This window comes from Labeo rohita, chromosome 7 (assembly GCF_022985175.1).
Source record: "Labeo rohita strain BAU-BD-2019 chromosome 7, IGBB_LRoh.1.0, whole genome shotgun sequence".
NCBI classification, from domain to species: Eukaryota; Metazoa; Chordata; class Actinopteri; order Cypriniformes; family Cyprinidae; genus Labeo; species Labeo rohita.
This window is the reverse complement of record NC_066875.1, coordinates 51,697,089-51,725,020: the sequence shown is the minus strand read 5'-3', so window position 1 is coordinate 51,725,020 and position 27,932 is coordinate 51,697,089. Positions and strand designations below refer to the sequence as shown.

At 35.4% G+C, this 27,932-nt stretch overlaps 1 protein-coding gene across 1 annotated transcript; it reads right to left on the bottom strand.

Annotated features, from left to right (window-relative positions):
- Positions 1-705: 705 nt before the first annotated feature.
- LOC127167580 (uncharacterized) lies at positions 706-14,462 on the bottom strand. Its single transcript, XM_051113708.1, has 5 exons — positions 14,429-14,462; positions 10,298-10,577; positions 9,588-9,733; positions 1,031-1,289; positions 706-856 (listed from the first exon to the last, which is right to left on the bottom strand). The coding sequence occupies exons 1-5, from the start codon at positions 14,460-14,462 to the stop codon at positions 706-708; spliced, it is 870 nt and encodes a 289-aa protein (XP_050969665.1).
- Between the last annotated feature and the right edge of the window lie 13,470 nt (positions 14,463-27,932).

Here is a 27,932-nt window from a genome sequence, read left to right as displayed (position 1 = left end):
GGAATGCACCTCCCGATCTACAAACATGTCTATGTTCACACAAATCATTCCTGATCCAGCCTCACCTACAGCAGAAGTGAGTACAAGTTTTTTTTATTTTTTCTTTTTTTTATGAATCTCTGTAATTACCTTTCCTTAATAACGTGCTAGTTTGCGGCTAAAGTAAACAATCTCTCAGAGCACAGCTCGTCACTCCACAGAGAGAAGAGAGGGGCGGGGCAAGCAGAGCTCATTTCCATTTAAAAGAACAATCCATCAGAATGAGATGATTTTTGCAGAGCTGATTTTGGCAAGGTAAAAAGGGTGTTGTTTTGCACAACCACTGAGAATTTTTAACCAAAGTATATTATAGACTTTTCATTAAGACCCTAAAGAATCATATCAACTTGTGGCATATGGGCATCTGATGACCCCTTTAAGTCATTCATTCTTTCAGTTTGTTCAAATAGCTGGTTTATTCAGGAATTAAAATTCTAGAATTTCGTTGGCAAAATTGAGCAAAAAGAGGTCAGTAGTTTATCTAAAATATAACAATGTAAAGTTCTTAGTAATTGAACTGTTGCATACAGTCAATAGTATCACAATTGCACCTGTGCTTTCGAGACAAAAGCAACATTGCACGTGCTGCCTGTGTGATATTACTTAACTACATGATTTAAATACGTGGCATTTTTGCCCCACTATCTTGACTTTTAGGTTTAGGTTTCAAGAAATACCGTTTCCGTAGACTCTCACTTCACACAGTGTGAGATTCTTTGAATCTCCAGGAATGACCACATTCACGTAACGGCCTTGCATTCCACCGCATGAGTAAGAGACGGATTGACCTGCTGGAATACTAGAAATCTCCGCACATCTACAGAGGGAGAGAATATGAAACGTTATTCACTTCAGGATCACGCGGCAATGAGTCTCTTCTCCTCTTAAGATAAATTGCACATAGTATTGCACATGTTCACGTTTTACTCTTAAAGAACCATTTTAAATGGTTAATTTTTTTTTTTACAAGTAAAGGCAAAATTTTTATTACATGGAATTGCTATTGCCATTATTCTCCAGGGAGTTTCCGATGCGAATCTCGGCTCCATCGATTTGTTCAAAGCAGCAGTCAATCCTGTTAGTCACGGTCACTTCTCCAATGATTTGTTGATTCTTCAGATCCAGCCTCCACCATGGGTTCGTCTCGGTTTTAATGTGGGTGTAGGTAAGATCGTCATTATCAATGGCAGCACGTGCTTGGAAGTAAAATGTAGATGACTGTATAGCCTTTCCCTTGATTGCAATATTCTCTAGAAAGGGTAACCAAAAAAAAAAAAAAAAAAAAAATTGTTATTCTGTTTTATAATTCATCTGCACTGGATTTTTTAACATTGCATAAAAAATTAATCGGAGTAGAAAATTATTAGTAATCTGCATTGGTTTCTTATACCTTGCAAGTTATCTGTCGTGGCATGAATGGAAATTGTGCCTGTTGCAGAAATAAATAGCAAATGGTTATATATCTAGAATAATTTCATGATAAAGCATGGCAAATCTGGATGGGAGGGACATATGCACTCCAAAGTTACAAAATCTCTGATTTCTAATCTACTTGCATGTCTGTCATGCCTCATAGTTAAACATGCAGTGGCAACAGCAGCAGCAGCCTCCCCCTAAACATGACACTTGTAAATTTAAATAATTTTATATATACTGATTTATTTATTAATGTGTAATATGTTATATTTTTGTTCTAAACAAATTATGATCACTCTTACAACTCTTTTGCTTTATCAGCTACAAATGTTAAATCTTAAAATAAAATGTTAAGGTTACCACTGCATCTTTCTGAAGGAAAAAAAAAAAGTGACAGCAATTGATATACAATTTATTTAGAGTTTTTTTCAAAGCTTCAAGGTACTGTCATTATAAAAAAAACTTTAATATTGTTTATTTAATTCTAACAAATAAGTGTAACCAAATAATTATAATTTCTGCACAGGAGAGACTTGGTGCTGTTTCCAAACAAAATGAAGTATATTCATGGTATTGGCATCAGCTATTGGCCAAAATAAGTTGGAAAAAATATCGGCATATTGGATTTTGCCCAAAATCTATTATTGTGCATCCCTAGTTTTCAATTTAAAAAAAAAAAAATATATATATATATTGCTTTTTTGCTTGTTTGTTTGTTTTTGTTCTGTTCAGTATCATTTACATTTCAATGTACAAAGAGTAGTAGACCAACACATACTTTTATAAATAAATACTGTATGATAAATAAATAAATAAATAAATGTACAAGAACAAATAATCAGCTTATAGTGCATCTGTGTAGTAGATTATTTTGAATTTGGCTCTAAATTAATATTAAAACCAACTCTACGCTGGAAGTTAATCGTTAGCTCATGCAAAGGAACCATTTGCTTAAAACCTTATTTGAAAAAGAGATAATCAGATTAAACAAAAGTGGCACAAGCAAAGGATGCACACTTATTTTGGAAAATAGAAAATCTGTTGTGTTAGATAAACTGTATTAAATGGACTGAGCTGTTGTAGTGACATACACTTTTAATTACTCATCATAACGGCATAAATTGTGCATTTCGTAATGGTTATATAACCACTGCAAGTGGTTAACTCTCAAGACCAAACCTCTTAGTTGTCCATTTAAGACTTATTTTTTCAGAGAAAAAAAAAAAAACATCGTCTATTATTAGTATAAAGAGATACTCACCGAAAAGTGAAAACAGGTATCCAAGTATCCACATTTTATGTTTAAGCAGGACTACAATCAGATATGAAGATCATTTAAAAAAAAAAAAAAAAAAAAAAGAGGATGGTTATTTATCTTTAATTGCACCTTACATGACCAATGATGTACTGTAGCAAGGACACAACCTGCCTTTGTTAATTCTGTCTTATTTTGTTGGCTTAATTGGTTCCGGACGATGTTTCACTTACCTCTTCTGTCAAGTACTCTCTTCACCCGTCTGTATTTTTCTCTTTTCATCCTTTAGCTCCACCCTTTTAAATCCATCATCTTTCTTGTCAGCCCTCTTGATGAGCTCAAATGAAATTGGCCATAACAAAAACTCTCAGCGTAAGGCCATTTTAGATTCCAAAGGCCCTCATTTGTCATTACTCTGATGTATTTGCTGAGATTTTTGTTGCTGGTCATCTTTAGTTTGTTTTAGGGCTATTAAACTGTGATTTGAGTGAAGTCCAGCATAAAAAAAAAGTAAATAAAGTTAATAAACATCAAAGTGCAATTTCAATATGCTGAATGATAAATCATTTTGATATTTGTATTTATGTATGTGACTCGTGCTGGCAAAATGATTTGCAGTGAGCAAATGTTTTGAATTTTTTTTTTTTTTCTCACGATAATAATAATATAACTGCAAGCAGCAATTGTGGGACCAAGCACAAAAGAGGCAGAATGAGGAGCTAAGCATGGCAAGGAGTGACAGACGGACTACAACGAGTAATTAAAGCCATTTTAGGATGATATCAGTTGAAATGGCTGAAAAAATCATAAAATACAACCAATACAAATATAATTTAATGGCTTATCACTTTTGACCAATAGGTGGTGCTGTTTTCAAATTGATGTGGTGTGTTTTGTGTGAGGTGACAATGACACACACAAAGTGTGGTGTCATTATGTCAAAGCTTTACAGAGATACAGCCTCAGAATAATTTTGGCATCACACCTCAAATGTATAGTGGAGCTGTATGAAAACATAACCAACTGTGGTATAATTGGAATGTACGTTGTCGGCATGACTCGATTGTTTTGAGACCAGTTTAATTACAATAGGTTAATGCAATCAGAAGTTATTAGCATTTTTCGAAATTTCATTATTAATGTTTAATGAATGGTGTATTACTTACTGTGGCGTGGTCAGTGTGAGGTAACAATGGCACACATAAAATTTGGTGTCAATATGTCAAAGCTTTGCAGAGATACAGCCCTTGATGTAGTTTGGCATCTTTCCAGCAAATTTGTTGATGCGCTAAAGGACAACTGTTTTGTATATTGAAACGAAATCCATAACTTTTTGCCAGCAAAGTCTGAAGATAATCTGAGTCAAATTTGGTGAAAATTGGACTAACGTCTATGAGGAGTTCGAAAAAGTAGGTTTTCAACATTAATCAAAATGGCGGACAGGATGTTTGGCCAATATTGGCATAATGGGTATCAATGTTCTCAGCTTGACCCAAACTTTCATTACAATAGGCTAATGTAAGCAGAAGTTATTAGCATATTTGCAATATCCTTTATAACTTTTGGTCACAAGGTGGCACTGCCACCAAACTTTTTTGAGCACTGTCAGGGCATGGTGCGGAAGACACGAGTTAATGATATGTCAGTGTGTCCATACAAAAAATAGCATTTTACAAAATGGCTGACATGTGAAAATTGGGTATGGTTCCACTCGGCATGATGCACCGAATCTAAAGAGGCCAGTTTTGTGACTGGCCGAACCATTCAGAAGTTATAAGCAAATATAGCCATTCTTCATATCTCCTGACCACTAGGTGGCACTGCAACAAAACACTGTGGGTAGCCTTGGGTCATGCTTGTTATAACACACTGAGTTTGGTCTCAATAGCCAAACCGTTGCGGAGATATAGCCTCACATCCATTTTTTGCGTGCTTTTTGTAAAAATCGTTTGCGCATTATTCGAAAATGGTTTGACTAATCAACTTGAATTCCATAACTTTTTGCATGGTCTAAAGATGATCTGAGCCAATTTTGTTGAAAATCAGACAAACCGTCTAGGATGAGTTCGAAAAAGTAGGTTTTTATAGAAAAAAGTTATTAGCATAAAATGATTGAAATTTTGGACAAGTGGTGGCGCTAGAGAGTTTGAGTTAGAGGCTCCAAATTTGCTGCGGTTAATGTTGGGACTGTCTTCTATCAGTGTGCTAAATTTCCCAACTTTCCCGCAAACGGTTCTATGGGCAGCCATAGACTCAAGAGTGGAAGAAACGGAAGAAGAAGAATAATAATGCTTCCAAAACGCTATAATCCATTTTGATTAATTTAAGTAAAAATATGTTTATTTATTTATTTATTTATTTTATTTTATTTTATTTTTTTACCAAGAAAGTGGCTAGATGAAAACCACTATTTTCTGTTCCAAACTTTCACATAGCATCTTTAGGTTATAATAACATTAAAAATTAAATGTATCATAAAAAAAGTTTTTACGCTCGCATGAGGTAGTTTTTCAGGCAATTCGAAAAAGGAATATTTCGCAAAACTGCAATGGAAAGGGCTTTTTCGCATTTACAGGTCACATGGCGCATGTAAAAAATAATAGTATCATTCTTCAATGTACTATAAACTCCAAGTAACACTTCATAAGTAGCCGCACTCAAGTATAAGGGGCTTTCCCTGATATTAATGCTTAGACTATGTATGCTGAACACATCTGCGGCGTGTAACGGCTCCGGTGCGGTCACTGGAGCTGATGTTATGTTTATACCAGCAGCGTCGCACACGTTTCTGAAGCGGCTCTCAGCGCTGCTTCTGTAAAGATACACGCATACGCCTCTTTCGATTAAATAAACCCAAAATCCATCCAAATCCCACCAAAATCCGTTCCAATGAGAGGAACAAAGTACGTTTTAGTCGCATAGCAACGGTTAATGGAAACATTCGCTGCGTTTCCATTACCCTTCAAGATGCGCAAATTTAAATTGCGAATTGAAAATACGCCTAATGGAAACGCGTCGATTTCGCAAAAACTCCCATATATAGCAAAAAAAGTTTTTACGCTCTCATGAGGTGGTTTTTCGGGCCATTCAAAAAAGGAATATTTGGCAAAACTGCAATGGAAACGACTTTACCGCATTTACAGGTCACACGGCATATGTAAAAAGTCATATAATCATTCTTGTACTATAAACTCCAAGAAGCACCTCATACGTAGCCGCTCTCAAGTATAAGGGGCTTTTCCTGATAATATCAGCCGCGCCGCACAAGTTTCTGAAGCGGCTCTCCGCGCTGCTTCGGTAAAGATAAACGCACACGCCTCTTTCAATTAAATAAAGCCAAAAATCCGCCCAAATCCCACCAAAATCCGTTGCCATGACTTGACGCGAGAGAAACAAATTACGTTTTAGTCACATACTATCGGTTAATTGGCAACGTAGTCATTTCGCAATACATTTTTAAACCGACATTTATATAATATAGCCAAAGTTTTGCGCACATCTATAATGGAAATGCGCCTAGTGAGAGACGCGTTCAGAATCAGCACATGATCAGTAAATGCGTCTCCATTACCCTTCAAGATGCGCAAATTAAAACTGCGAATTGAAAATACGCCTAATGGAAACGCGTCAATTTCGCAAAAACTCCAATATATCGCAAAAAACTTTTTACGCTCGCATGAAGTGATTATAAACTCCAAGTACTATAAACTCCAAGAAACATCTCATACGTAGCCGCTCTCAAGTATGAGGGGCTTTTCCTTATATTAATGCTAAGACTGTGTCCACTGCACGCATTTGTGGCCTGTAACGGCCAGGAGCGCTATACTGCATCATTACACAAACAGACTAAGGTGTTTTCCGTTGTTTATCATGGGCATAGTCTCTGAACTTTTGACCACCCCTTTTATGTTTAGATAGCACGAATAACGCAGCCTGCCTTGTAGTAAAAGCGAGCGCAGCGCAACGTTCGCCTCTTCTTTAGTAAATTCATCATCCGATCCTTCATCTCTGGACATGAAATGGTCCATAATAACATCGTTTTGGGCACTGACATCACCAAGATTGAGAAGATTGAGAGGAGTAAAATCGGTTAAGTGAGCAGCTACGGTACTTCAGACTGTGTTGCGCTCCGCCATACGATATTAAAATAATAATAATAATAATAATAATAATAATAATCAATAAACTTTGCGTGCCGTAGTTTACACAGGACTGGTGGAGAATGTGAATTGATACACCTTTATTAAATATGTTACGTGGTTTATTTTGATAGGTTAACTGTTTTTGTGGTGTTAAGGGAAAGCATCTCAGCAGCGCTTTCTTAACATGAGAGAAAGACACAATCATTTCTGCTTGCTGCAATAAATCGCTATTTTTTTGCACTAAACAAGTGAATTTCACCGAGATATTTTCAGAGATGATAGACAAGATGTTATAGAATATTAATTTAATGAAAAACTAATTTTAACAACAACAAAAAATAAAATAAAATAAAATAAAAAAAACAACAACAAACAAGCAAAACTGACATTATATTTTTCGATTTTCCTGTAAACGTCCCAGCGCGACATCCAACGGGTTTTCCCAGATCGCATCACATATGTTCAAGTACTTTCATGCGCTAAATGCCAGCCTCAACCCATTCAGAAACACCACTACTTACATAGAAACCTATACACAGTAGCCAGAAATATATATATATATATATATATATATATATATATATATATGTATATATATGTATGTATGTATGTTAAATTGCTGTCCAGTTTCAGTGTATGCACCCTTTATTTCTTTTTTTATTTATGACAGTTGAGTTTTGCATAATGCAAACATTTTCATGGTGAATTAAGACCTTTATACTTATCAAATTATATTACACATTCTGATGCTAAACACTTCATCACTAATGAATCGTAATAGAATATGCATAGTAATGTATTATTTATTATATTTATTTGCAGTCATGTGGATTTGCAGACTGTCATTGTTTCCCTCTGAAGACATTTTGTGCATCCAGGTTATTGGATTCTTTGACACGGACCTGTAAAGCAAGCATATTAAGACATGCATAATTATGTACTTTAACCAAACAATATGTTTTGTTTGTGTAAACATGCTTACCTTCCTCTACCTCTACGTCCTGTTCCACCACTTGCTGGGGAGGTTTTGTCCAGGACAGTTTGACATTGGTAATCCCTCTTACTCCCAGAGAAGCCTCCAACTTAATTAAAAAAAAAAAAAAAAAAAAAAAAAAAATCATCACGTGGTATTACATATTTCTTGATATTTTCAGATGAGTTCATTGTACTTTTATAACATGCTGTATCTGAACTATTTCTCCAAATGCAATGCATTTATGAAACTCATCAGCAAAGCAGCTGATCTCAGTCTGAGCAGCGCATTTACATTACACAGTGATTCATTCAGCAGATGCTTTTATCCAAATAAAGAACGTCACGAGTAGAGCAGGAGTTAAACACCATAAGCGCCTTTGTTTATGGTTGTGGATTAGTTGGAAGAGTTTTGTTTCATTAAACTTTCGATGTTTTCAGCAGATCAGGTGGAGATTGGCAGCTTGTTTTATCACAGAGGAACAAAGAGAGCGAAGTTTCTGGGAGGGATTTCTTGTTTCATCATTGAAACATAGATCGTTTTATAAATCTGCATGATGCATGCCTATACTTGCTACTGTTATAAAGCAACATACAGTAAATTGTGTTGTTAATGGATTTTACTGACTGATGCAATCTGTGTGTATTCAGTGGAGTTGAATTTTATGCTTTTAGGGTTTGTTTTTATATTTAGCCAAAAAACAAAAAGTTCATGAATTGCATGTACTTTCTAACCTGATAGAGGAGTTTGTCGCTGTCTGGGCCAGCTAAATCAGAGGTTGATGCAAATTTCATCTTCACAAATGTTCTCACTGAAATAAATAAATAAGTAAACACACAAGTTATGGAATGACTTTTACAAGAGAAATAAATGAGTTCCTAGACTTTTGTCGAGATAAAATCAAACTTCATTTGACATAAGTAAAAACAAGGCTGTGGAATATAGAACTGTGTCCATTTAGAGTTGCACTGTTGTAGACATTGCTTCTGGACGTTCATCTGATAAAATACTGTATGTCTTTCCAAAATTGTTCCAGTGGATAAAAACCACTGCTGTTCTTAAAAGTTAGATTAAGTAGATTAATATTAGTGTATTGAACGGCCGTTATTAATATAAAATGGACTTCAAGAAAACTTTTGCTTCTAAACGTCTGAGAACTTATATTGATGCAGCTATTGTGATTGTCTTCTACAAAGACAACCACTACTTGAGAACCAGTGCTGACCTACTATATTTACCTCACGGCGCATGCATGTGTGTGTGTATGTATGTTTATTACTGTACAATATTTATATGTTGTAAGAATCTATAGTCTGCCTCAACTCTGATTCCACTCCACAATGTATGTTTAATCATGCTCATTTCCCAAAATGGCTTAATTATTATAGAGAAGAAGAAAGTCAACAGTTATGTTGTTTCTAGACCATTTAGGATGATTATATCCTGAGCAAAAGGTGACCAACTGTACAATGGGAGCGGGTGTGAGACACTGAGAACCACCTCAGACAAAGGGGTGCAGGAACTAAATTAACATACAGACCACAGCTGTTACAAAAGGAGCAACCTCATTTACATTACAGGTAGTAAACTAACTGTATAAAAGGTTGGAGATTAGGATGTTCTGGGTTCATTCTGACTCTGTTAAACCCAAGGTACAACATGTACTTTGCCACTGCTATGCTGCAATAAATATCCTTATCAAGATCTTCAACGTCCTCATCACTTTTTCTTACAATGTCTATACATTTATATAGTGAATTACCTGGAAAACCCCTATTGACTTCAACCTCACAAAGCATAAGAAACCTATTATCTCCAGGAATAACGATGTTCACGTAACGTCCCTCCATATGTGGACACGAGTAGCTGTAGGAAGCTCCTGCTGGAATACTAGTGACCACAGCACATCTAGAGAGAGTCAAAAATGATGGAAAACACATCCATTATGTCATGCTTTGTTAATAAAGAGTGCAATAAAGCACCACAATGGCTTGTAGAAAAGAACGTAATGCATTAACAGTTAGTTAGGATCATCTGAATATTTGGAAAAACTTCAGCAAAGGAGCTTATACTGTATCTACCTTCAAATGAACAAGTATTTCTGTAGTACAAAATGCAACAGCAGGATTGTAAAAATCCCATTTACGTAATGATAATATATACTGTAAAACTCGCATTTACAGTGCTTCAATAGATTACATCAAGCAAGACGTAATGAAAGCATTTTTAACTTTTTTTTTTTTTTTAAATTAAAGAACATTTGTCTCTTTTGTTGCTTTACTTGCATCAGACAATACTAATTATCCAACGCACTCTCATGGAATTTTGTAACTATTTTACTTTTGCAGTAATGTGTATGTTCTCATATGCACATCATTTTCATACGATCCGAAACTGTACGAATTTGTATGAAATCACCACCTCGTAAAACAGTTATGTTTTCCATACCGGTTATGTGAGGAACTTTCTTACATTGGATTGTTGTTTCCATTGTTTTCCAAATAGTTTTCGATGCGGATCTCTGCTCCGTTGATTCGTTCTGGACAGCAGTCAGCTCTGTTTGTGATGGTCACGATGGTAATATAGTAAATATCCAGCAGATCCAGCCTCCACCAAGGATTCTTCTCCCTCTGTGAATGGGTACAAAATGAGGCTGCACCCGGGGCGTATTGTATTCCATCAATGGCACAATCAGCCCGATAGTATTCAAATACAGACGACTGAGCTGCAATACGACTTAATTTCACGTTATCTGGAAAGTGATAAAGCTGCATGTTAGGGAACATCTTAATTTTTCGTCAAACAAGCATACACTACCAGTCAACACACTGAACACAGAACAATAATCTATTTCCACAGAAATTTAAAGTAGGGTGGCCATATTTTAGTTTGCAAAATAAGAGGACAATGAGGGGCCGGATTTGAGGGGTGTTATAAGGCCGCCAAAGTAGCGCAATGACCATATCCCATATCAACCTAAAAGATTTCATTTCCATACCTAAAATGTATATTTTACAGTCACCTTGCGCAGATTGATCATAAACACAGCTACCACAGCTACGTAACATCTTGAAGTTTTATCACAGGTAGAATGCAAAATGTTTCAATACAAGCATTTCAGTCAAATGTAATTTACACAATAGGCAAGGCAAGTTTATTTATACAGCACATTTCATACACAGAGGTAATTCAAAGTGCTTTACATAAAAGGAAGTAGAATAATCATAAAAACAATAATAAAAACAATAATCACAAAAAAGGAAGTAGAACAATCATAAAAACAATGATCACAACAATAAAACAGAAAATGTAAAATGTAAAAACTGATTGATATAATGATTTAAAAATGATTTAAAAATTGATTTAAAATAAATTTAAGACCGTTAAAAACAGAAAATGATTAGTCAAGTCAAGTCAAGTCAAGTCAAATTTTATTTATAGAGCACAAGTTTAACACAACCGTAGTTGATCCAAAGTGCTTTACAAACAATAAACAGCAAAGAATAAAATAAATATAAGAGCAATTAAAATAAAATTCATAACACAACAATTTAACACAAATTAATTTTGCAAAATACATGCACAACATCACCCAAATGCTAATAAGTAAAAATATGTCTTTAAGCTCGATTTAAAAACATCCAATGATGTAGAAGCTCTGATGTGCAATGGTAAACTGTTCCAGAGTTTTGGGGCAACTACTGAAAAAGCCCGATCACCCTTTGTTTTACAACGTGAGCGGGGGACGGATAGTAGTAACTGATCATTAGATCTTAAAGACCTATAAGCTGCATAAGGTGTGATAAGATTACAGATATAGTCTGGGGCAGAATTATGCAATGCCTTATATGCAAAAAGAAGAATCTTAAAATCAACTCTAAATTTCATAGGGAGCCAGTGCAATGAAGCAAGAACAGGGGTGATGTGATCCCTTTTCTTAGTTCCTGTTAAGAATCTGGCTGCCGCATTTTGAACCATCTGTAACCGTGAGAGTGTAGATTGAGGTAGGCCAACATACAGAGAGTTACAGTAATCCAGACAAGAAGAAATTAACGCATGAATTACAATTTCAAGGTCTTTACTGGATAAAAAGTGTTTCACCTTAGCCAATGATCTGAGATGAAAAAAACTACTCTTTACAACTGTATTTATATGCTTGTCAGAGTGAAGAAAAGGATCGAGATGGACTCCAAGGTTCCTTACGTAGTCGTGTAGGTTGTTACTTAGTGAACCTAACTGTGTTTTGATAGAATTATTAGTAACAGCAGGGCCCAGTAGCAACACCTCGGTTTTATTTTCATTAAATTGCAAAGAGTTTTTTGCCATCCAGGTCTTGACTTCACTAAGACATGACAAAAGATGTTCAAATGAAAAATCATTTCCTGGTTTGAGTGGAAAATATAATTGGAGGTCATTGGCGTAAAAATGATAATTAATTTTATGTTTCCGGAGAATTGAGCCCAAAGGAAGCATATAAATGGAGAACAAAAGAGGCCTTGCCAGTTACTTGGCAAGGCAGCCCTTTTTAAGACCACCTCCACCAAGACAAGCGCATGACCGATGACCAGCAACCAACAACCGACACCCCGAAAGAAAGTGTTAACTTACTCACGGAGGACGGTAGAACAGTCGTTACGTGGTGGCGAAAGCTCGCGTTTGGCGGTACAGCTTTACTGAAGGTGTTATCCAAGTAAGTTTGTAAAACGTTGTGATAAAACAAATCTAGATGAGACTAGATAAAACTCGGAAAACAAACAAACTGCAGAGCTCAAAAACATACACCGGAGAGCAGCGGCAGTCAAACATGCCAGCGTTCGCTCAAACCGGAACCGGAAATACATAATGCAATCAGTTCGGACGAAGCACAGTGCTCATTCAGTAAATGCACAGCTAAACAGATGAGTTTTGAGTCTAGATTTAAATGTAGCTAATGTTTTAGCACATTTGATCTCTTCTGGAAGCTGATTCCAACTGCGGGCAGCATAATAGCGAGAAGCGGATTCCCCTTGTTTCGTGTGAACCCTTGGTATTTCTAACTGACTCGATCCTAATGATCTGAGTGGTCTGTTAGGTAAAGAAACTTTATTTACCTTGCAAGTTATTTGTTGTGGCATGAATGGAAATGGTGCCTGTTGCAGAAATAAAGAGCAAATATTACATATCTGGAATAAGTTTATGGAAAAGCATGAAAGATGGCAGGAATATATGCACACCAAAGTTAAGAAGCTTATATAAAATGCATTTCTATTATAATATTTCTATTCAAAACTGAATGTCAAAGAAGTGTTGTGTGGTTTTCTGTTATGTTTTCATATTGTTATATATTTATCTATTTGGTCAGACGTTATATTAAGTGACCTTAACTACTATGTATTTAGATAAAAAAAAGTAAATATTGTGTTCAAATCGTATTGAAAAACACTTGTGCTGCTATTGAGGCAGAATACGGGTAAGGTTAAGGACAGGTTTGGTGGCATGGGTAGGTTTAAGGGTGGGTTAAACTAAGGGATGGGTCAACTGTATAATTATTAATGTAATTAGAGAAATTAATTACAGATGTAATTACATGCAGGTATTTATTTATTTAAGATAAATATATAAAAACATCTATGTACAGAATAAGTGCATTGTACCAAATTATTACATTAGGATTTACATATCAGTGTACAGCTAGTATTAGATCAACGCATACACTACCAGTCAAACGTTTCTGGACAGTAATATTTTTAATGTTTTTTTAAAGAAGTCTCTTCTGCTCACCAAGCCTGCATTTATTTGATCCAAAGTACAGCAAAATAATACAAAATATTTTTATTTCAGTTAAATGGTGATCTCAACTGTTTTTTAAAAAAACAAAATAAAATAAATAAATAAATATATTTATTATTATTATTATTATTATTATTATGAAAATTTAGCTTTGATCACGTGAATAATTTACATGTTAAATATATTCAAATGAAAAGTAGTTATTTTAAATAATAAACATATTTCACAATATTACATTTTTTTTCTGTATTTTGGATCAAATAAACGCAGGCTTGGTGAGCAAAAGAGACTTCTTTAAAAACAAACATTTTTTCATCCAAAAGAAAAAAATCATTAAAAATCTTACTATCCAAAAACTTTTGACTGGTAGTGTACTTTTATAAATTCTTTTTCTGAACAAGAAGAAATAATCAGCTTTCTCATGCATCTGTGTAGTTTAATTTGAATTTGGTATAAATATTAAAATAAAACCTGCGCTCGAGAACAAGATTAACCATCAGCCCATGCAAAGCAATCATTTGGTTAAAACCTTATTTGAAAAAGAGATTATGGTTTTAAACAATACTGGCACAACCGAGGGATGCACTTTTTTTAGAAGACAGAAAATCAGATGTGTATTAGATAGACTGTATAATATAGACCGCATAGTTGTATTGGCATAAATTTTAATTCATGCCTGGAAACAGCTTGCTAATTTTTAATGGTTGTATTAACCTTGAGTAGTATTTACTACTCAAGATCAAACCTCTTGTTGTTTGTCTGTTTGAGAAGCGAAATCTTTTTCGCTAGTAATTATTGTCTATTATTTGTACAAGAGATGTGAACAATACTCACCGAGAAGTGAAAACAGGTATCCAAGCATCCACATCTTTTAAGCAGAAGTACAACCAGATATGAAGATCACTTGCAATAATAAAGAGAATGATTATTAGTCTTTAATTCAACTCTGCATGACCAATGATGTATCAAGGACATACCCTGCCTTTGTTTACTCTCTTTTTTTGCTGGCTTGATTGGTTCGATAAGATGTCTTTCTTCTCTCGTCTACTCTGTCCACCCATCTCTTTTTTCTCTTTTCTTCTCTTTTCATCCTTAACTCAACCCTCTTAACTTCTCGCTATAGGGTCATTCCAGCTGGAATCATCAAATGGTCCCCACCTGACCCCCTCAGATTTGTCTGAAAAAAATCTATGTGATGGGTAATATGCCCAATAGATCATATACAAAATTTCAGATCTCTACTGTGCGTACTTTTTAAAAAATCTGTAAAAAAGTTTGTTTTTTACCCCGTTTTGGCATCACAGCCTGAGTGACCATGTTCAGACTGAAATATCTCCAGAACTATTTGTGCCAGGTCCATGAAATTTTCTGGGCTAAGAGTCCTAGTCCAGAACTGCATGAATTACAACTCACAGCATTGTTACTGAATTTACACCTGAATGCTGGCCCTCTACTTTTCTTTGAAACTATTACTTTAAGGGTTTTCAGATGTCCATAGAAACCTCAATCTTCAATGTATAAGCATCAAACTTGGTAAATGGTCTGATATGTACCATGTCTTTCACATCCTTTGATATCAGACAATAGAGTCTGATGGATGTTGAGATATTAAGGTCCAAAAATGGAAAAAAACTATTTACACCAATGTTCAGAGCAATATTTCCCATGAATGACACCAGGTGTGAACATAAAACTTTTTTTTTTTTTGAAAGAGCATGTTCTTATTGATAAAATATAAAAAAATTGGGATGGGGTTTTGCCTCATTTTTCTGTAATAATTTAAAAAAAAATCATTGTTGTGTGACATTCACAACTACTGTAGTACCAGCTATTTTGAACTCATATGCCTAAATTAATGCTATAATGCAGCATTCCATTGTGCTCGGGACTCGGGGAAATCCGACCTCCACCTCAGGAAAGTGCAATGGAACGGCCACTTAAGTTGGGGGTCCGAAACACACACTCAGGCCAGTTCGGTCCATAGGCATCCATATTTTTGCCAACTGTTACAATGGAACACATTTACGACGGACATTGGGAGAACTAACTCGGATTCACCGACTACCGACATTCAATGGAATGCAACATAAGTACCTAATCTTGATGTTCCACCCAATCCAGTGAATAATCCATTTTTATTGAGAAAGGAGGGCAATATTGATTAGAAATAATAATATTCAGGTGGTATGAGATCTAGCATCAATCAATCAATCAGTCAACTTTGAGGTTGACCCAGTTGAACAAGGCCTTCACATCACAGATATGGCCCCAGGACAATATGTTACTTGTGTGTATGACCGACAATGGTGGGTTGGTATCATCAGAGACGTCTCTGACACAGAGCAAGACATTCAAGTGCTTTTTTTGCATCCCCATGGCCCAGCTAGAGGCTACTTTTGGCCCAAAAGGGAAGATGTCTGTTGGGTGCCTCTCCAGCACATCATAATGAAAATTGATGTGCCAGTTACTTCCACTGGATGATGCTATGTAATAAAAGAAAATGAAACTGTGGATTCAGACACGTTCATGAACAACTTTCAGTAACCGTTATGTCACACATTTATTTGTGTTGGTGGTATACATTATTAAAGTGACTCATGTCTGGAAGTATGTTTTTTGTATTTTTGTATTTTTTGTATAAGTGGAACATTAATAAATTCTGTTGAAATGCCCATACCAAGTTGAATAGCAAAAGTGAACAATAGGATCAGTGATGAAACTCTGAGTTTTAAAAAAATCATTACAGAAAAATGAGGCAAAACCCCATCCCAATTTATTTATATTTTATCAATAACAATATGCTCTTTCAAAAAAACAAGTTTTATGTTCACACCTAGTGTCATTCATGGGAAATATTGCTCTGAACATTGGTGTAAATAGTTTTTTTTTCCATTTTTGGACCTTAATATCTCAACATCCATCAGACTCTATTGATGTCAAAGGATGTGAAAGACATGGTACATATCAGACCATTTACCAAGTTTGATGCTTATACATTGAAGATTGAGGTTTCTATGGACATCTGAAAACCCTTAAAGTAATAGTTTCAAAGAAAAGTAGGACTAGGACTCTTAGCCCAGAAAATTTCATGGACCTGGCACAAATAGTTCTGGAGATATTTCAGTCTGAACATGGTCACTCAGACTGTGATGCCAAAACGGGGTAAAAAACAAACTTTTTTACAGATTTTTTGTGAAAAAAGTACGCACAGTAGAGATTTGAAATTTTGTATATGATCTATTGGGCATACTACCCATCACATAGATTTTTTTCAGACAAATCTGAGGGGGTCAGGTGGGGAACTTTTCCAAAATTTGATGATTCCAGCTGGAATGACCCTATATCAAGTGATTGTTAAAAATATAATTAAAAATATAATACAATTTTAGTAGTGCTTTGTTTTTTCATTCTATTTTATTTTTGACACAAAAGTCTCATTAGAGATTTAAAGGGGCGTCATCTTTCTTGCCAACCTTCTTAAAGAGCTCAAGTGAAATTGGCCATAGCAAAAAGTCCCGTCATAAGGAACATCTATGCAAACACGTGATTAGCATTAGTCTATAGGCCATTTTAGATGCAAAGGGCGCTCATTTGTAAAGCAAAATGTGTTGTGACTTAAACTCTGAATTTAAATCACAACTCAAAGCCTACTTGTTTACCTAATACTACCAGTCATAACTATGTTTCTTTAGACACTGCCCATCTCCTGTACTAAAAGTACTACATACTGTCTATTTTCTGTGTTGTTTATTCAATACAGTGCTATGTGTCTCTACAACAACATGCAACTGCAATCACTTTTGTTTCTGGACTGGGCAAATGTCTATTGTCCACTTAACTGATTATGTGAATTGATTGTCCATGACTATGTGAAATGATTGTCTATTATGTAACTGCTTTTGTAAAGTATCTTTGAGTGTGGGAAAAGTGCTATATACATTAAACATTATTATTGTTATATGTATTTGTTGAGATTCTTGTTGTTGGTAAACTTTAGTTTGTTCATATTGGGCTGTGAGTGAAGTTGAGCATGAACAAATAAACTAAGTTCTTGAACATCAAAGTATAATTTCATTTGTTTCCACGAGTGTTCATTTTGACAGGCCTTTTAGTTGAAGAAAAGTCATTACATTTGTGTCAACTTTTAGTTAAACTGCAGTTACCAACATTTATTTTGGTAGCTATTTTATATGAAGTCTTAACAAAAAAAAATAATAATAATAATAATTCTTCTCTCTTTAGACCAAATCAAGGATTCAAACTTGAATAAATGATAAAAATGTTTATTTTTGAGTTAGCAATCCCTTTAACAGTAGTGAAAAAGGAGCAATATATATAATAAAAAGAAAAAAAAAAGAAAAAGAAGCAAAAAAGAAGCAAAAGAGAGCACTTCTGGTGTGCATCTATCAGTGCAATTTCGCCTATTCTGCCTTCGCTAACTTTAAGTTGAATCAACAACAAATTGTGACTCCCGGGAAAAATGGGACGTCTGCTGACACTATCCCTAACTCTTCAGGTACTGAGGCCATTGTTTCAGACTACCAGTGTTGTTTCAGACTTAACGGAGTTAGAATTGTTATTGTGAATCCTCTTGAATTCAGCGGCAGCTATTAGTTTGTAAGGGTGCCCTCATGTGGTTTGTTTGGGAGCTGCAGACAAAAATATTTGACGGAAGATGATGCAACACATCAGTTGCAATAAGAAATGCACGCTGTGGTAAAAATGTCAATGAAACCGCTGTGTCCTGACCTTTATTACGGAATTGGGCTCGCTGACTCGTGTTTCGTTGGAGTGCAGTAAAGAGATCGTATGAACGCATTCGCAAAATCACAACGCAGAAGAGAGAAGGAGGACGAGACCGTAACACTAGTTTGCGTTTTGCTATCGTGGCTTCCATACTGAGACTGAGTTATGCAAACGCCCCTTATCTGACTGCAATCTAATGACAGGGAGGCGCATTTTTAAAAGACGACAGTTAACCTATAGGATGTATTTTGAATGTCCGGTAGTCTTTAAATAATATTCTAGTCCCATCCCAATAGGGTCTGGCTGCAGACATGCATTTTCAGACCTGCACTTTCAGACACCTGCACTTCCGCAAGTGACATCACTTGCAGTTTTTTTTTTTTTTATTTTATTTTATTTTATTTTATTTATTTCTTTTATTTTTTATTGAATCTCTTAACATTTTACAACAGTAGCCAGGTGATGAAGACAAGAAAATAGAAACTAAATTACAGCGTCACTTGCAATCGCCACTTGCACTATCAGCTACCGGTGACATCACTTACAATCCACATAAATCGTGCGTCTTGCCAGTGGAGACAAGATGCTGTGGTGGTTAAATTTTTTTAATTAAAACTTATTTTTTAAAACTCATTGTGGTTAAAAGTTTTTATTAAAACTCATTTAATAGCATAACGTACATGGTCGTCCGTAGGAGATAAAGACAAGACCCGCAAATCCGTGGCCACAGAACGGCAGAATATGAACGCAGTGTGCAAAGTTTCTGGTTAAGCGTTTTCTTCCCACAGAAAACCATTAACAATTAATATGGCTTAATGTATTAAATGGGTCATCGGATGCAAACTTCACTTTTACACATTGTTTGAACATTAATGTGTGTTGGCAGTGTATGTACAAATCGACCCTATAATGATAAAAATCCATGCAGTGGTTTTTAATTAATCTGTAAAAATAATATCCCCTTTTTCAAATCGAGCCGTTCTCAGATGCCTGTCGTTGTGGCGTCACACCAACAAAGGCCGCTCCCACGATAGTTGATTAACATGAGCGTCTTACCTCAGACCCGCCTTAAATCAGCTGTAACAGTCCGACCTCCATTGTTTCAATGCTGAAGCAGGGATGTAAGTTAGACAAGAATATCTCCGATTGAGTGATTGAGGTGTTGTGTTGCTGGATGTAATAATGAACATAGTGGTCGTCATTTACTCCCGACATCTGAGCCGCTGAAGATGCAGTAGATTACATTTGTTTGTGAAGGGAATGCACCTCCCAGTCTACATAAACGTGTCTATGTTTGAGCAAATCATTCGCGATCCAGCTTCACCTACAGCAGAAGTGACTATAAGGTTTTTTTTTTTTTAATGAATCTCTGCAATCGCCTTTCCTAATAACGTGCTAGTTAGCAAGTTTCGCGGCTAAAAGCAGCAGAGAGAAGAGAGGGGCGGGGCGAGCAGAGCTCATTTGCATTTAAAGGAACAATCCCTCAGAATGGGATGATTTTTGCAGAGCTCATTTTAAGGTAAAAAGGGTGTTGTTTTACACAACCATTGAGAATTTTTAACCATAGTTGTAAGAAAGGCTGCATAGAGAACTGAGCAATCGTGCATGCGCCACTCTGGTGCCGATTGATGTGCTTCAACACAACCTGAGCACACGCAATAAGCAATGAGCAGCGTACCGTTATGCGCAGAGTTACACTAAAGAGAGAAGTTATTGCAGTACGTGGGTCTAGAGAGTGGTCGTGCTGTTCAGAGATTTAATATAGCTTTATATTGTGTGTTGATGCCATAAAGTAGGTTTCTATTCTCATTTTCTGTTTAATAACTGAGATCATCGTGTTTGTGTGCTATCTTGTGCTATATTGTGACTTAGTGCCAATGTCTAGATGACACACTTCTAGATTCATGTCACTTCTACTCGTTAATTGTTTACATGCAGCGTGTATTATGTTTACCTTTTCTAACAAAATATTTTCTGCTATGTTGTGTATTGTACGGTGGCCGGGAAGTGCAAAACAACATTACAAAGTGTGAAACACTTTTACAAAGCTCAAGACAAATTTACATTTTGGAAAACATTTTTACCTATCATAAAACACAAGTACATGGGAAAAACGATTTTACCAAGGACGAAACAAATTTACATTTTAGAAAAAAAAATAACAAGACGCAAAACACTTTTACCAGTCCCGAAACAAATTTACAATGACAGATTCTTTACGGAAAGGGAATGTACCACACACCGGAAGTGACGCAGTGAAATGTGTTGCGTTGTTGTTGGTGAGCGCGGTAAATTCGTGTTGTGGAGTAAATGGCGTAAATAAAGTTTATGGTGACCGAACATGGACTGCGGCAGAGGGATGTTTTGCCCGTTTTGTGGCAAACACATGAGCAGCTTAACGTGGTTTTGCTTTACGTGTGGTCGGTGTTTGGAGTTTCTAAAGCACGCGGACCAGACGGAAACACCAGACATACTGCATCAATGTGTTCAATATTTTAACGAGGGTCACTCACCTCCGTGAACGTTTGTGCTGGTTTGGTGTTTAAGATATTAAACATTATTTTTTTGACCGTGTGACGTCACTTTCGACCCCATGTTGCCCAAATCGCTCCAAACCGGTGCCGTTCCTTTGTGCTCGATTTGTGCCGGTTTGTGCCGCTAAAATAAACATTGTACCTAATTCCCTTCGTTAGAAAAAAACAAATACAATATGGGCCAGTGAGGTCACTCTCCACCCCATGCCTTCCAAACCTCTCTTTAAATATAACGAAAATTTCACTCTCCACCCAATTTAGCGCCACTGCAGAGTTTAAAAAAAAGTTAGTGTTCATGCTGCCTTATAATTTTACATTTTGTCAGCTCCAAGTTTGCAGTAACTTTATATTTCAAATTGACTAAATTTAAATTTAAAGGCAGAACACTAACTTCAACAAAAAAATCGTTATAATTCGGTTGTGTTCGATTTGTGCCATTAGAGTATTAAACATAGATTCCCCACGAATATTCGTTAATATTTTTAATAGCAAAGTGGCTGTATTTATTTTCGTTTCTTTAAGTTATTTTAGAAATATGTTTGGAACATTTTATGTTTGTTAAATTATTTTTTTTTCTTTGCCGACCAAGCTGCCAGCAGCAGACAGTGAGCTGATAGCCTTCTCAAAATCAACACTTGCCTAAAATAAAATTTATAGATATAAAACAATTAATGCATTTCACAATATTAATTTAAACATTACACATATAAATGTGCGCTTTTAGGTGCATTTTAATCCATGAGGAGTGTGGAAACTACAGCACGCAGATATGGAGGCGCCGGCAATATCGCTTGCGATTTTTTAATTAATATCTACACGCCATCATTTTTGCTAAAGGTAGGAGTAATACATTATTCGGAACTGCAACGAATCTACTTTGATTTGTGTGCACTCACAACATCAACAAAACATTCGTTTTAATTAAATTTAGATTTTTTCAACATTCAACATGCATTAAAATATATACAAATATGTACAAATATAGATTTACCTCGTTGATTAGCAATTGTGATTAGCTACAGTAGTATCTATCAATTTCTTGTAGTCTTTTTCCAATGACCGGTAATTTTTCCTGCCATGCACACATTCAGTAGTCTATAGCTTGAGCCTATTTTATCTACGAGCCCCTTTTTCGTTTTCTTAAGCAGTGCGGTAAATAATCGTTTATAAGGGGGACAGAAAAACTTTACCATATTAGCTATTAAAATGCAGTCATGCCATGCAATTACTTTTAGGCTACATGTTTCCTATAGATAATGGTATATTAAGTGCTTAAGTTTTCTCCCTTTAAATATCCAATTTAAGACGAATTTTAGTCACAACCAGGATTTCTGGCACAAATCAGCACAAATAAACACGCCATTTTGTGTGGGGAGCGCTTTGAATTAGGCTATATAATTATATACAGGCTATACAATTTATTAATAATTTATTAATTTAGTCAAATTTAAATATGAAGTTAGTAAAAACTAACTTGAAAAGACTAAATGAAAAGAGTACATTTTAAATTTTAACGCAGCACGAACACTAACTTTTTTAAAACTCTGCAGTGGCGCTAAATGCAGTTGACAGTGAAATTTTCGTTATATTTAAAAAGAGGTCATGGTTACATAGTTTCTTTTAGCGGCACAAATCTAGCACAAAGGAACGGCACCGGTTTAGAGAGATTTGGAAGGCATGGGGTGGAGAGTGACGTCACTGCCTCAAATTGTTTTTGTTATTTCTAAGAAGGGGAAATATATTTGACGTTCATTTCAACGGCACAAACCAGCACAAATCGAGCACAAACGAATGACACCAGTTTTGTGTGATTTAGACGAACTGGGGTGGAGAGTGACGTCACAGCCCCGAAAATATTTTTGTTATATCTAGGGAAGGAAAACAGATACAGTGTTTATTTTAACGGTACAATCGAGCACAAATCGAGCACAAACGAACTGCGCCGGTTTGGAGCGATTTGGACAACATGGGGTCGAAAGTGACGTCACACGGTCAAAAAAATAATGTTTAATTTCTTAAACACCAAACCAGCACAAACGTTCGTTTTTGCGGCACAAATCAGCACAAACGAATGGCATAGTTTTGGTCATTATTTCTTTTTATGGGGTGCCAACTTCACGGAGGTGAGTGACCCTCGTTAAAATATTGAACACATTGATGCAGTATGTCTGGTGTTTCCGTCTGGTCCGCGTGCTTTAGAAACTCCAAACACCGACCACACGTAAAGCAAAACCACGTTAAGCTGCTCATGTGTTTGCCACAAAACGGGCAAAACATCCCTCTGCCGCAGTCCATGTTCGGTCACCATAAACTTTATTTACGCCATTTACTCCACAACACGAATTTACCGCGCTCACCACCACCAACAACAACACAACACCTTTCACCGCGTCACTTCCGGTGTGTGGTACATTCCCTTTCCGTAAAGAATCTGTCATTGTAAATTTGTTTCGGGACTGGTAAAAGTGTTTTGCGTCTTGTTAATTTTTTTTCTAAAATGTAAATTTGTTTCGTCCTTGGTAAAATCGTTTTTCCCATGTAATTGTGTTTTATGATAGGTAAAAATGTTTTCCAAAATGTAAATTTGTCTCGAGCTTCGTAAAAGTGTTTCAAACTTTGTAATGTTGTTTTGCACTTCCCGGCCACCGTAGTATTGTATAGTTGAATACTTTGAGTAGTTCAATCAGTAATACTCACTAAAATCTGTGATGCACTTCATATTTATGCACGTTTTCGAACATGTGATAGTACTTAGCGGCAGTTAATATTGCTTTAATGATGCTGGTAGTTATTTGCACATGTTACTGTTAGTTTATTTACTGTTTAGCTATTGCTAGAATGTATATGGATAATAATTTGTAATGCTGGGACTTATATTTGTTATTTGTTTAATTTCAGAACCACACACACACACACACACACATACCCAGTATACTGTAATATAAAGCCAACAGCCAGACTGTTTGCCCATGCCTACTTCAACTGTTCATTAAACACCCTCAATTCAGCTATTGGTCTGGTTCCTGTGTCCTGACCGACACCCGGGAGTGATTACCACACAAAATAAAAAACCGGCAATTAGAACTTACATACAGTCCTTTTAAGTCTCACTAACAATAGTATATTATAGACTTTTAATTAAGACCCTAAAGAATCATATCAACTTGTGGAAAATGGGCATCCGATGACCCCTTTAAGATTGCTAGAGTGCTATTATAAGATCAAATTCGATATACAGTTTATTAATATAATGTGTATATATAGGCTATATAGTGTTTTCCTCTGCAAAACGTGGCGTAATGTGGCATAATGGGATAAAGACTAAACTCAATATGCTCTTATTCATTATTAAAACAACTACAGACAAGCAGGTGAGTCCAGAATAAATGCAATGCCACTTATATTCGCTTTTCCCATATAGAATAATCTCTGCAGCCCTTGTATATCATTGTGTTTTATTTATATTGCTTCTTTATGGGAGGAAAATGTCTATTTAACGCATTGCGTTCTGGGCACGTCTGCTTGCCTATACAGATTTGGTCCTTTTAATATCACGTAATGCATTTCTTATTGTGCGTTCACATCTGCTGGTATAAAGTTTGTCAACAATAAGGTTTATACTGAATTTGGTCTTTTTCATCTTAGTCCGTTTTGCCACATTAAGCATTTGCTGGGCAGGTATAAAGTGAAAGTTTGAGCATTGTGTTCATGGCCAAATGCTTGCCTTGAAGTACATTAAAGTAATAAACTATATAACAAATTTGATCTTTTAATGGCACTTAATGTATTAATACATTAAGCCATATCAAGTGCTAATGGTTTTCTACTAGAGGAAAAAGCTTATCCAGACACTTTGCGCATTGCGTTCATATTCTGTTCTGTGGCCATGGATTTGCGGGTCTTGTCTTTATCTCCTACAGATGACATTGTAATTTAGTTTCTTTTTCTTGTCTTCACCACCTGGCTACTGTTGTAAAATGTTGAGAGATTCAATAAATAAATAAATAAACAAACAAACAAACAAACAAACAAACAAACAAACAAACAAACAAATAAATAAATAAATAAATAAAATAATAATAAAGTGATGTCACTTCCAGAAGTGCAGTTGTCTGAGAGTGCAGGTCTGAAAATGCAAGTGCATGTCTGCAGCCAGAGCCTTGTCGTCCCATCTCGTCTTGTTACCAAAGACGCGGCATAAATTTCATAATAGTTTTTATCATTAGAAACTAGTTTTAGCTCATCAACGTCTCGTCTCAGTCACCGAAAAAATGTTTGTTAACAAAGATGTCTCTGTTTACAAAATTAACACTGATTTCCACTACACCCTGAAGCTTTAATTTTGCCTGTTGTTTGTGTTGATTTTAAAAACTTTGCTACGCTAATGAATGGTTGGACCTTTCATAGACCCCGTTTGCATGTTGTGTAAACAGGACTCTACGCTTACTTTTCTTTTTAGTAGCACTTGTGTGCAAAAAAATTTAGGAGCACAAGTCAAAGTTTCAGGAGCACCTTCTCATCAATATTCAGAAAATCTGATCAAAAATTAGCCTTCCCATTACAAGGTGATATTTGACTCCTTAAAGTGATTTACAGTGGAATGTAGCTGTTACCTTTGTAATGCCATTTTTCTAACTTTATTAAAAGTATGTCATTTATGTCAATTTTATTTTCTAAGCTTTTTAAAATTTCTAATTAAAACAACAGAATAAGAACAAGTAGAATAAGAATAAATTACCAATCAAATGATCATTAATATTAAATGATTTAAATAACTGAAAAGATACTATAAAAATTTAATAAATGACGGTCCCTCTAAAAATAATGTGACTGTAACACCTGGTGATCTGCCGTGGGTGTGAGATGAGATATATTCTATATACAGTGGGGTTCAAAAGTGTCAGAATCTTTGATTTAGAATCAAATTTAAACCTGTAAATAAATGTTTGAGAATTTAAAAAGTAAATAACACACACACATAATGGCAGCTTTCCAAAGTCTAGACTGATTTATTTAGCAGCAGACATCACAAAAATGAATCAGTAACAAGCTTTCAGAATAAAGTCCTGAATAACTCACACATTTAAATAAATGAAATTATCCTAAAAGCAATGTATCTTGTGCAGGCAGCACAATAAATAATATTGTAAATTGTAATTAGGCTTTACTTTAATATGTTGTTCAGTTTTCTTTTACTATCTAATGGTTTATGTTAGCTTAAACACAGCAGCAGACGTGCGTAAAGAGGCTTTACATTATTAATAAGCAATTATGAACAACTTTGAATCAATTTCAGCTTTCCAGGGTATCATGGTACTTTAATATAAACTGCAAATGAAACATTTTTTTTCTTATTACATCACATGGTTTTTATAATCATTTAAATTCATGCAGCTTGTTTCCTAAGTTATTGTACAGAACGCAGTTGTGAAAACAGACTCACTTTTAGGAGCGTTCACCTTCTGGATCACCTGTTTAGGGGTTTGAAACCAACTCAGTGTCACGTTTGTGAATCCTCCTAATGTTCTTGGAGACCATTCTTGCGGTTCTCACCCAGCCATAAGGAGGCGCTGTAGACCTACTTCAATTTAGCATGCTCCTGTTGTCATGTGTGAGCATTCTGTCCATTTACGGGTTATGTAGGCTACATATTCTTTTTCTCACCTGTATAATTATGTTTTCTCTCATTATCGGGTTGGTCAAATCAGCTCTGGAGTTAAGCAGCATCTTTACAATTGATCTTTTTAAAACAGGACCTAAGTAACAAGCATTTATACTTTATACATGTAAACATCCTTGTGAATGCATTAACCACATTAAAATAATTTGGAAACCAGACAAAGTTACATTACTGAGTTTGCATTCGTGACTAGCAATATGAGGACATTATTAGGGCCCTATGAAATCCGTTTTATTTTTTCCCAAATTCCGTTTTATTTATTTCCAAATTCCGTTTTTTCCGTTTTATTTATTTATTTGTTTATTTATTTATTTATTTATTTATTTATTTGGATTCTGTTTTTTTTTCCCGTTTTAATTTTTCTCAACTCCTTTTTAATGGTTAAATTAAATTGCATTAATCAAAGAGCATGTCTAATTAATTAAAATCATGAAACTTATACAATTTCACATCAACTTAATGTATTAAATAACATTTCTGAAAGCAAAAATACACTGATGTATTCAAAGGTTTTATGGGAACACTTTACATCTGTTAACATCAGTTCATGCATTAGATATCATGATGTTAGTCGCCAGTCGCAAATCACAGTGTAAAAAATAGCGATAAGAACCAACCATGCTGGGGATTTTGTAAGATTAATAATGTTGGCAGGTTTGTAAGGCACGTAAGTATGCTTGATAATGCCAAAAATCACAATTATTTTGGTCAAGACTGTAATCAAGATTATTTAACATGATTATGAGTGGGTCATATGACCAGAACAGTGCAAGTTTTCTTTCGTGCTTTTAAAAACACAGATAAATCTAACAAACAATAACATATTAATTACATATTCCATTTTGCAGAAGTCACGTTACAGGATTTTACTGATTTGCACATTAAGTTCGGGCTTTTATGGAGGAGCGAAACAGCACTGCTGGAAAGGGCTGGCATAGGGCACACAATAAGCGTTTTATCTCATTAATTGTATTTTCATAATCGTTGGAAGCCAAAATCGAAACTGTATTTTGATTAACTGCGCAGTTCTACACGTAAGGCAAACACTAATATTGGCGCCATTATTCACATTTACCAAAACAGGATTTTCTTAGTGTTGGCGGTAATTCATTCTGTGATCACTGGAGGCGCTGTCTCGTGAGGGAGTTGCCTGTGCTGCGTGAGGTGAGCTGCTGCTGTTTTAGAACGCTACACTGTAAAATCTAATTAGTTGGGTTTACTTAAAAAAAGCATGCAAACCGATTGCCTTAAAAAAACTAAGTAAAGTGAAATAGGAATAGTATATTGTACTGACAAATGCTTAGTTAGTATAGTTTACTTACACAAGAGTTCTAGTAACTAAAAAAGAACTGTAGGGGGTACTTGATCCTTTACTTTA

Coding starts and splice junctions, on each gene's coding strand:
- LOC127167580 (XM_051113708.1), bottom strand. CDS start 14,462: ATGTGGATGCTTGGATACCTGTTTTCACTTCTCG. Junction 9,734..10,297: donor AATGGAAACAACAATCCAAT/GTAAGAAAGTTC, acceptor GACTCTCTCTAG/ATGTGCTGTGGTCACTAGTA. Junction 857..1,030: donor AATGGCAATAGCAATTCCAT/GTAATAAAAATT, acceptor CTCCCTCTGTAG/ATGTGCGGAGATTTCTAGTA.